Source organism: Nelumbo nucifera, chromosome 3 (genome assembly GCF_055504915.1).
Source record: "Nelumbo nucifera cultivar China Antique chromosome 3, China Antique-T2T, whole genome shotgun sequence".
In the NCBI taxonomy this organism is placed as follows: domain Eukaryota; kingdom Viridiplantae; phylum Streptophyta; class Magnoliopsida; order Proteales; family Nelumbonaceae; genus Nelumbo; species Nelumbo nucifera.
This window is the reverse complement of record NC_142651.1, coordinates 28,333,992-28,345,610: the sequence shown is the minus strand read 5'-3', so window position 1 is coordinate 28,345,610 and position 11,619 is coordinate 28,333,992. Positions and strand designations below refer to the sequence as shown.

At 38.2% G+C, this 11,619-nt stretch overlaps 1 protein-coding gene across 1 annotated transcript; it reads left to right on the top strand.

Annotated features, from left to right (window-relative positions):
- The first annotated feature begins 2,568 nt into the window (after nucleotides 1-2,568).
- LOC104605155 (Exostosin family protein) lies at nucleotides 2,569-4,414 on the top strand. The gene has a single exon (XM_010269815.3). It carries the CDS (start codon nucleotides 2,900-2,902, stop codon nucleotides 4,259-4,261), a length of 1,362 nt encoding a protein of 453 aa, XP_010268117.1. The 5' UTR covers nucleotides 2,569-2,899; the 3' UTR covers nucleotides 4,262-4,414.
- Nucleotides 4,415-11,619: the final 7,205 nt, after the last annotated feature.

The following is an 11,619-nucleotide window of genomic DNA, read 5'->3' as shown; positions in this document are numbered from 1 at the left end:
TAATATATATATATATATATAGCCAAGTTCACGAGCTTTTGAGCTTAACTTTTTATTAATTAAGCTTGATTTCAAATAATTAATCAAAAAGATTCCAATTGGAACCCTCAATTTGATTGCACTTTTAAATCAAGGTCCACTATCCCTCATGATCTCATAATCATGTTGGTAACGGAATCTAAGTTTGTAAGGTTGATATGGATCTAACCATTTGGTTCGATTACTCAAGTAAGATTTGAACTAAGGTCTTTAGGTTAAAGGATACCATTACCCCGTAATTCAAATTTTAGCCTACAAATATTATTATTATTATTATTATTATGACAAAACAAGTAAATATTTTCAGCAAACATTAAAACTGTCAAAAAAACAAAAATCTCGCCCTTGCAATTTAGGTGGTGTTTGATAACGTTTTTTCCGAGGTCTAGTGTTTGAAAAATTTGCTTTTTAGACATCAGATTCACTTAGTTTTACGTTTGAAGGAGTGGTTTAAAATGTGTTTTCAGATCTGAAACCATAAGCCCACGGCCTGTCACTTAACACGCTCAGACACATTTCAGAGGTAGCCCAAAGTCAAAAATATCCCCTAATAATTTTGAAATGACATGATTTGCCCCTATTTAAACCCAAACCTAATATCATTTGTTTCATCTCTCGAACAAGAAAGACGATATTGTTGTCGCCGAAGCTTTCCCTTTTTTCTCCATTTATTCTGTGGTTTCATTTATCATTCCGACCGATGAACTCTTAGGATACGCCACCAATGGAATAACCTTTTGCGAGGATAAATGGAGGATATGCCACCAATGAAGTTTTCTGTACCTAGAAGCATGGTTTTTAAAATCGATCGGAGACTGAACCGGTCAGGGTCCAGTTACTGGGTCGAACGGTCGGCCCGTCTAACAAAAAAATAAAAAATAGTCAAAACTATTCAAACGGTTAACCGCCTGGGTTAGCGGTTTGCTGACCAAAATCAACAGTTTTTGGAGAAAATCTAATTTTGGGGAAAACGGAACCGGTCACCTGACTGATTCCCGATTTTTCTAGTCCAACCGTCCGGTCCGGTCTAGTTTTGAAAACCATGCCTAGAAGCATCTTGCGGCCATTGCTTATAGCCGTTGATGGAGTTTTCTGTACCTGGAAATTTCCGCTTTGACCTGGCTTCCCAGAACATTCTCCCTTTGGTTCTTCCATGTTGGATTTGTGGAGATTGCAAATATTCAAAGACATGGTTTTCAAAACCGGACTGGATCGGCTGGTTGGACCGGAAAACCATTGAACCGCTTTTTCCCCAAAATTGTTGATTTTGGTCAGCAAACTGCTGAACCAGATGGTTAACCGTTCGAACCATTTGAATGGCCGGACCATTCAAACCGATAACTGAACCCCTGACCGGTTCGGTTTTAAAAACCATGTTCAAAGATCAAAGGCCTTTATTTCTGATGCCCTATCTCTTCCGCTACAATTGATGTAAAATAGAGCACCTCCTAAATTATTTTTAACAAATTGATGCAAAACAAGTTGACGGAGTTTTCCAATTTTATTCTTATTTTAATAGTTTTTAAGATATTAATTTGCTAATTATTAAATATTTTTTCATTGCTTCATGGACATTATTACTATTTTCATTATTATTTTAACTTTTAATAATTTATTTTAATTTACAAATTATATATATTTTCCACTTTTATTCTTATTTTTTATATTTTTTAATTTTTATTTGTATTAATTATTAATTAATTTAATTATTATTAACTATTAAATATTTTAATAGTTTGTAAGATATTAATTTGCTAATTATTAAATAATTTTTCATTGCTTCATGGATTTTATTACTATTTTTATTGTTATTTTAACTTTTAATAATTTATTTTTAATTTACAAATTTATACCTATTTTTCAACTTTATTCTTATTTTTATAATTTATTCGTATTTTTAATATTATTTTGAATTTAATAAATTATTTTTTATGAAATAATACAAATTAAACTCAAAATTACCAAAATCAGAAAATTACAAATGCTAAAAAATTGATCGACAGAAATAATTTCATATGTTCAACACCTCTAAAAAGTAAAAAGTAAAAAAACATTTATGCTTCTATCTAGATTTCATACATAAATAATATTTTTGTTCCTATTTTAGGTCGAAAACAGATGAAATTTCCGAAGAATTTCGTATAATTATGAACGCAACTCGAGAAAAAATTAAATTAATTGAACCGATAATAAAAAACAAAAACTAACATGTGAATCGAAAGCTAAGTGTCCATTTGTTTGACATCAGAAAGCCGCCGCGATGGAGTTTACATGTGCGCCCCACAATGCCCCACAGCACATCCCCCACCTTGTATTGGGAGCATCACCTGTACTGTTATCGGAAGATGTTCCCAATAGAAGGTGGGATGTGTGTGGGAAGCCCTCTTTGGGGCGCAGATGTGAAGTCGCCGCGATGAGTGGATTCGCGAACACCAGTGCCCCTCATTACTCTCACTCCCCAGTCCCCACCGACACGTTCGGGTGAAACTTGAAAACCCCATCTGCATTTCCACAAATCTAAAATGAATGATGGATATTACGGACGGTCTCAACCCCATTTTCTTTTTTATTTATTTATTTATTATTATTTCATATCTGATCTCCCTCTCTTTGTCACTTTGAGAATCTGAGTTCCTGTTAATTGAACAATTTTACTGTCAAGTGCGCGAGTGTCCACCGTCTTAGAGAAAGTACAAATTATACAGACAAGACAAAACGAAGCCTATCGAAATTCTAATCTACTTACACATCTATGTTCATTCGCACCAACGTGGGCATTGTAATGGTGAAATGAAGAAGAAAAACCAGACAAACGATCTGAATCTGCAGCTGCCCTCACTCCCCTCTCTCCCCTTCCACCATGTTCTCTAGCATCAAATCTACTCTCTCTCCTTTTTTCACCCTCTTCCTCCTCCTCCTCTCTTTGGATCTCATCGTTGCTTCTCATCGACAGACAACAGGATCAGATAACCCAGAGCCAGAATGCGCCGGACGCTGGGTCCACGTCAGGAAACTTCCTTCCCGCTTTAATCTCGATCTCCTCACCAACTGCTCCGATTACCCACTCTACGACGATTTCTGTCCCTACTTGGCCAATCATGGCCTCGGCCACAAGACCCACAACCGTTCCCGTAGCTGGTACCGCACCGACTCCTTCATGCTCGAGCTCATCTTCCACCGTCGCATCCTTGAATACCCTTGCCTCACCTCCGACCCTTCCACTGCCGACGCCATCTTCCTCCCCTACTACGCCGGCATCGATGCCCTCCGCTACCTCTTCGTCCCCGATATCAATTCCAGCGCCGAACACGGCCTCGATCTCTTTCGATTCCTTCAGAGTGATTCGCCTCACGTGTGGCAAAGGCACGCCGGCCACGACCATTTCTTGGTCATGGCCCGTGCTGCCTGGGATTTCTCTCGACCCTTGACCAACGATCCCCCGATTTGGGGGACTTCCTTCTTAGAATTGCCTGAATTCTACAACGTCACCGCGCTTACACTCGAATCCCGGGCTTGGCCGTGGCAGGAACACGCCATCCCCTACCCGACTTCATTTCATCCCCCAAATCTCCAATTGCTGGACTCCTGGATTGCCCGCGTACGACGCGCTCGTCGCACCATACTCATGGTCTTCGCTGGTGGCGGTGGCACGTCTTCGACTCCCAATATTCGACGCAGCATTCGAACCGAGTGCAGCAACAAAACCGGCATCAGTACTAGCAGCAGCAGCATCATCATTAAGCCATGTGAATTCATAGATTGTTCCAATGGCGTTTGCGAGCACGACCCAATTCGGTACATGAGGACAATGCTGCAATCGAGCTTCTGCCTGCAGCCCCCTGGCGATACGCCAACTCGGCGATCGACCTTCGACGGGATACTTGCCGGTTGCATACCGGTGTTCTTCGAGGAACAGTCGGCCAAGGCACAATTCGGGTGGCATTTGCCCGAGGAGCAGTATGGGGAATTCTCGGTCTTCATACTAAAAGAAGAGGTGGTGTTCAAGGGGCTGAGCATCATCGACGTGCTAACGGCGATTCCCAAGGCCGAAGTCAGGAGGATGAGGGAGAAAGTCATTGAATTGATACCCAGGATTATGTACAGGAGGCATGGAAGCTCCCTGGGATTGAGGGCGAAGAAGGATGCCTTCGATCTTGCGGTGGAGGGTACCATAAACAGGATCAAGTCAAGGCTTACAGAAGACGGACTTGGAGTCAGATGACCTCAATTCTGTTTCCTTTTACTCATTTGTTATTGTTCCTATTTATTTTCCTTTTTCTTATAAGCTACAACTTGATTATTAACACAGAGTAGAGAGAGAATTAGCAATTATTAATTCTTCTAATTTATAATAAAAGTTGAACGTTTTTGCTCATTGTTTCCTCCCTCAAGTGCTTAATCTGTGCATACCAAAAAAAAAAGGTGCTTAATCTGCTTAATGCTGCAATGAAAGATATAACTTTAGGTACTTCACGTTTGAAAAGTACCCGGTTGCACTTGTAATCTTATTCATATTCTACATACTGAGATGCAATAAAAAAGGGAAAAGAAACGAATCAAAAACCTTAGGTATGGATGGGAACAGGAATTGTATGTATCATCGGGGTAATAAACCCAGCAAGGTTTAAAAAATCTATAATGAATAAATTTATGGATCAAAATAATCCAGACACTAATCTTTCTAAACCATACCATTATAACTGAACACCTAGTAAATGACGGTATGGTTTAGAGTGATTAGTGTCTGGATTATTATCAGAACTCCACTAGATGCTGGCCTTAGTAGCCTGTTGCTTTATTCTGAAATTACTAGGTGCTCGGTTATAATTTCCTAGTCAAGTTTGTATAGAAATTTGTTATCTGGTATAAATTCATAGATAAATGGTTGGCATCTACAGCACAAATCAGCAATCACCTCCTACTCTGGCATTCCATGTGAAATGTTTTGTTCTTCTTTTGTCCTCATAGAAGAAGTTAGAATTTTGATTTGACAAACAGGTGAATGGTCAGTGATGGTATCAAGTGCTTCTTGTAGAAGTCCTTTAAGTCATTTGACATGGTGTTATTGATAACCATGCCCAACTAACTTGCCTTACTTTATGTCAGTTTTGCTGTTTTACTTCTGTTCCGGTAGAAGTCCAGCTTCATGACAGTTTTATTATTGATAACCATGTCCAACTGACTTACCTTACTTGTTCAAAATGATATGAATTGTCATTTAGATTCCATTAAGATTGGATGCACATCCTTAAATCTCTAACAGGATTTCTTGCTTCTTTTGATTGACCTTTATTCTTCTTGCTTCTGGTTCTCATATGTGGACTGGAATTTCTCTATGGGAAAATATGGATTAGACTGCAATTGCTTTTCTTAGAAAAGAAAAGAAAACTGGCATTGATCCCAAGTATGTGGTTTTGATTATTGATTTACTTTAACAAGTACTAAGGTTTGGCACACTGAAACAATTGGATTGGTTCATACCAGTAAGTCTGGTATGTGTTCTGAGTACATTTGAATCCAATTTAAAAATCATGCCTTGGGGGGAGACACCATCAGCTTAAAACATAACAGACGTGGTGGATACATCTAGTGGTTCCATTTTCTATAATCAACTATACAAACTATACACAATAAGTAATTCAAGGATGAGTTCTGTGCCTGAACTGGTTGTTCTGTGGAGATGTATCAGAGACAGCAGGTATACCCAATCCACCAAATGTATCTTGTTCGTGGCCTGCAACAGATGTGGAGGGATCACTTTCTTTTCCGATCATCTCATCATTGTTTGAGTTATCCTTATAGGGAAGTAATAGAACTTTAGAGCCTTGAATTTCTAAAGGGGACTCATCCTCACAGCTATTACTCTGAGAAGAAACAAATTCCAGTTTTGATTTTCTCTATTTGGTGAACAATCTTTATTCTTTGAATCAGAGCTATTCTGTACTTTCCTGATTTGGATCACTTGCTTGTTTTCATAACCTTGAACGACTGAATTGTCGATAATTTTGTGAAATGAAATCCCGGTTGCCAGGTTCTTTAAGCAGGTCAGTGTAATCCAACCATGAAAGCTCATCCAAGGAAGGAATAGTAGATTATACCAGGCAAGATGACTCATTGCTTCCTGATGGGTCTGGTTCACTCTGAACTAATAGAAAGGTGATATCAGTGTGCCCCTTTAGGTAAGTACTTCCACCTTTCTTAATAGGAATCTTAGTTCTCCTAGGACTGGAGAATAGGGGTGCTTTATTAGATGGAGGTTTCTTAGTTGGGACTGGCAGTGAGAGATGTATGGACTAGGAAGGGTTCAAAAACAATTAAGGAATGCCCACAATCTACACAGAAAACATTACTAGGGAGTTAGCCTCCAAATATCATATCTACAAAAGTAGAACCTTGATTTCAGGTTCATCCCATCTTCCCTGGTAGAACTGTGTAATTTACTTGCTCTAAATTCCTCAGTACCTGACATCATGACCTTTCTTAATAGGAAGCTTCATTCTCCTAGGATGGGAGAATAACAGTGCCTTATTAGATAGGTTCCTTAGTTGGGAATGGCAGTAAGAGATCTAGGAAGGGTTCAAAAACAATTGAGGAGTGCCCACAATCTACACAGCAAACAGTACTAGAGAGTTGGCCTCCAAAATATAATATCTACAAAAGTAGAACCTTAATTTTGAGTCATCTCATCTTCCCTGGTAGAACTGTGTAGTTTACTTGCACTAAATTCCTCTGTACATGGGCTATCGAGTATGTATTGGACTTGGAGCACATCATGGCTGACATATTGCTGGTATCCCCTAAATTTGGGGAATTTTGAACAAATGCATCCAAACAAGGCTTTTAGATTCAACCCATTCTTCGGATCTGCCTCAGAGACTGGTTTGCTTCAAGTGCTTTTTCAATGCTATAGTTGTTACTTGGATGAATACATCTTACCTATGATTATTGAGAGGCACAACAACTTTCTTTCACCTTGGAGTTTGGCTATGACTTCACAATGTGTGTTCCTACAGAAATTTGATTTCTTGAGCAATGCGAATTATTTTGCCATGACCAGTGAGAAATTTTAGATATTTTCCCCTACAATTGTATGATTTTGTATTCTAATTTGAAATACACCTTTTCACTATGTTTTGTCATTCACTGGTTATGAATGGTTATTGGTTGTTTTGGATATGTTTAATTCTCCTTTTCATTCTTCTATTGTCTTTCAGTTGGAAATTTGAACCTTTTGAGTTCTTCCTTTTACATTATGATATTCCAATAGAAAATTCAGATTCTTTAAGGAATAATGGATGCCTAAGTTAAATCCCTTTGATTTATTGTTTTTTCTCTTTTCAGTGACTAATTGAATATGGAGCAGTTCCAGTTTTATGCAAAAATTCTTTTCATTTTTTTAATGATTACTATCCTGTATTTTCCACTTTAGTTTTGTTGAGAAATTTCTGATGGGCTTCTTCTGTTTGTTGCAATAATTGGGTAGTTCTTCGAGTAATGCCGTCCATTTTTCTAAACTTTAATTTGCTGCTCAATTGTTAGTTTGGGTTGAAGTTCTGTCTCTTGGAGTACACATGTGAATTGTCAAGTGTTTCTGTAGAAGTCCTTACATCATTGGACATTGTGTTACTGATAACCATGCCCAACTGAGTTATCTTACATTAGAATTTGATGCACATCATTAAAGCTCTAACAGGATGTCTTGCTTCCTTTCATTGACCTTTGTTCTTCTTGCTTGTAGTCCTCATGTGGATTGGAATTTCTTTGTGAGGAAACATGGATTGTACTGCAATTTCTTTTCTTGGACTTGCAGATGCATCCATTCTAATGTCCATTACTTATAATAAGTATGTACTGAATTAACTTAATTTGTTCTCTGTTTTGATTGGTTTCACTTTGGAATTAATTGGTCTGCTGACTGGAATTTCTGTGTAGAAATATGGATTGGATTGCAATTTCTTTTCTCAGATTTGCAATTGCATCCATTCTAATGTCCATTATTAAAACGAATGTTTTTAAACACGGAGGCATGACATGAGCTGTAGTTCAGAACATAAGAGGTGTAAGCCTCCTGAGCACAAAAAATGTAAAGCCTCCTTGAGAGGAGAGGGATGAGGAGGAGGAAGAATAAGGGGAAAGAGGATCATTTTGTTTTTGTTTCTTTTTTTTTTTATGAAAGGTGTCTTGTATCAAGGAGGATGCATAACGTTAGCTGAAAGGGGGAGTCTTTTTGAAGTGTAGGCGAGCGAGCGGGCTGGAGTGGCTTAAATTGGGTTTACACCCCACAAGTTAGAAATCATACACTACTACAAGAAAAAAGATTTTTAGTGATCACACCTAAAGGCAGCTAAAAAAAGCACCTTCAAGTGCACTTTATTGGGTGGCTTAAATTGGGTTTAAAGGCATCTATTTCCAAGCCTCTAATTCATATTAGTGACCCCATGTATACATTTGTTGGCAATTTTTTGGCATGGAATGTCTCTTCCACAGTGAAAACGTGGAGGTCTATGAAAAACCCTCTTTCTAACCCAAGTTCTCAAACAGAAAAAATAGGGCTTGCAGTCAGTATTCTGAGAATCAAAGAACACAGTAATCCAAGGCCTTTCTCTCTCTCTCCTGTTTCTTCTTCCCTCTCTCTCTCTCTTCATTCACTCTCAGCTCATTGCCCTTTTATGTTCATTGCCCCCAATATTAAATGTAAAACACCAAATCTCTTTCCTTTCTCTCTCTGTATCACTGTGTCCTTCATTCTTTTGCTTTTGGTATATATTCTGGTTTCTACTATTTATATGGATGTTGGTGTTCTACTGTTTGAGTTCGATTTATAATTTTATATGGTCTGAGTCAACCTTAATTATGCAATTCCATTGCTTTGATGCTTGTTTTCTAGGCTCTGATTGGATCAATAAGTTTGGTTTTACTGCACTTGAGCTTTGATTTGTGCATTGCTTTGCAGCAAAGGATGACAAGACATTGATTTTGAATTTGGATTATGCAGATGGTCATGTCCAATCGAAGGTAATGTTTATGTTCTTGAATCAATCTATTGCACCAATTGCTTTGTCTGAACTTTGAATCTCCTGTTCACTGGCAGTTGGAATTTGTGGAGATGATCCAAAATTAGGTTTTTATTGTTTGTTGGTTTACACTATTTCATAGCTTATATGATGGGAGATGTGAGGATTTTGATTTTTTGAATTTTCTTCTACTTGTTAGTAGTAGGTATAGGTGCATCTTGGGCGGGCTTATGGTGGGATTTTGTTGAAGTTGAATGGGTCTGGAATACCAGGCCCTATGCAGTGTAAATTTTTCAAATCGGGTACTGATTTGCACTCCTTATAGTGGTAGCACTAGCAGAGACTACTAGTATGGTGGTGAATCAACCAGTGGAGGGTTCTCCATTGATATACATAAAATTAAGAACTTTTCTAGGTCAAACACAGAAAAAGCATTATTCTGTTATTTTCTTTATTAGTGGTTATAAATAACATATGGATCTCTAGTTTTGAGGTCACCAATAAGCATCATTCTGTGGAGTAAGGTTTTGAGAAATGTCTAGCTTTGAGGTCACCAACAATTTGTTTTTTCTGTAGTGTAGGCTTTACAGAAGAGGTAGCGATACAAATACATTCTTTTTTTGAATGATATGAAATTATTAGTATCAAACAACCTACTGATCAGAACCTCTTTGTACCAAAATCACAACCAACTCACCATCCTGACCTCATATTCATTAATTCATTTGTACAAAATTCAGATCCAACTATACATCGACTTCCTTAATAACCTTGATTTGAAGTACTTGCCAACTACCCATCATGTTATACGATTTCTTCACCAACTGATCTTTAAATGGTTATCACTTCACCTAGCTTAGTTTCCAATTTTCCATTAGACAACCAAACCAGATATCTAGTTATAATCTTCACACCAGAAAGATCTAAAACATACCGAGTCTACTACCAACTACCTCTATACCAGACCCAATTTTTAATGTTGGAATGAGAAAAACCTTAAAGGTTGAACAATACAACTCATGCTGAATATAAAGTGACTGTCAAACAGCAAGAAAGAGAATAGTAAACCAAGAAGAAAAATAGAAAGAAGAAAGAGAGAATTCACAAAGATTTAACATGGTTTGGCTCAGTAGCCTACATCCACAGGAGAGAGAGAAAACATCCACTATGAGAAGAAGAGATACAAAGACCGGTCTCTCTACAGGCTTACAAAAAATGTTCTCACTCACTCAACCCTAATCCCACACAACCTATGGCTTAAATAAGCAAGAGACCAAATTATATTGGAATTACACACAGGCCCCTCTTCCTCCCATAAATACATATGAGTCCCCAAAGTTTATCGACATTACTTTATTACTAATATACCCCTATAGCTTCCAACGCTCTCCCTGAAAGAAAACCCAAATAACACCCCCTTAAACTCAAGATGGAAAAACCAACTTGAGTTTGCAAGGATGTTGAAGCAACCTCCAAGAAAATTGGTGTACTGTTGAAGCAACAACCATGAAACTTGAAATGTTGAAAGGGCCTCTTAGAACCAAAGTTATATGTTAAAAGGCTGAATGAACTCATATTGGGAAGGCAAAGTAGAGCCAAGTCATGATCTAGTAATTACTAACCTGAAGCAACAGTCCACCAATACACCACAAACTACCGTATCATTACACTTTTCTCGAACACCAAAGGAGCTTCACACTCTCACCAACAGTTCATCAATACACCGCAAACTACCACATCACTACACTTTTCTCGAATACCAAGGGAGCTTCACACACTCACCAACAAAGTTATCACCACACCATAAACCATCACTAATCACCACACATTTGAGTATTAATCATAGCACCAATCACGACATTACAAAATTGTCCCTCTTCGAACTGCCGAGAAGAGGGACCTTAGAAACACATCCAACTCATAAACAACCACAACTTGAGGCATCAAAGCCTCTTTTCCAACTCACAAAACACTGCAAACTGAGGCACTAAAGCCTCTTTTCCAACTCACAAAACAACTTACCAACAATAGTCAACTATTAATAGTAGCAGTCAACTTTAACTGTAACAGTTGGTTTTAATGAGCAGTTGGCTGTTTAAACATGCTCTTGCCACCTACACCACTGCAACACCATAATTTCCATTACTGTTGACATTGCCATAGCCACTAGAGCTTCCAAGCTGCCATCAGCACCACTTCCACCATAACCTCCACTATTGTAGCTACCACTGCTGCCACGTCCACTGCCAAAGTTGTCACCACCATATCCACCACTGCCGGCACCAACATAATTTCCTCGGCACTTCCATAGTTACCACCACCACCATAACTGATTCCCACACTACACTTGCTCCATATAAGGATTGAAATCTTCTTAGAACAGATGCAAACCAAGCTCAGCAAAGATCAGTTGATGTAGCAAGTTTGAGCAATACAAGAGGCAAGAAACTTCAAAGAATATGATGACTGGAGAGAAAGGAAAAGGAAAATCTTCTTCACTAGTTGCACAACTTCAATGTACAGTAGATTAGGGCTGATCAAAACAACCCTAAAAGAGTTCCACGAA

Excerpts from the sequence above, each read along its gene's own strand:
- LOC104605155 (XM_010269815.3), top strand. The coding sequence starts at position 2,900 with ATGTTCTCTAGCATCAAATCTACTCTCTCTCCTTTTTTCACCCTCTTC.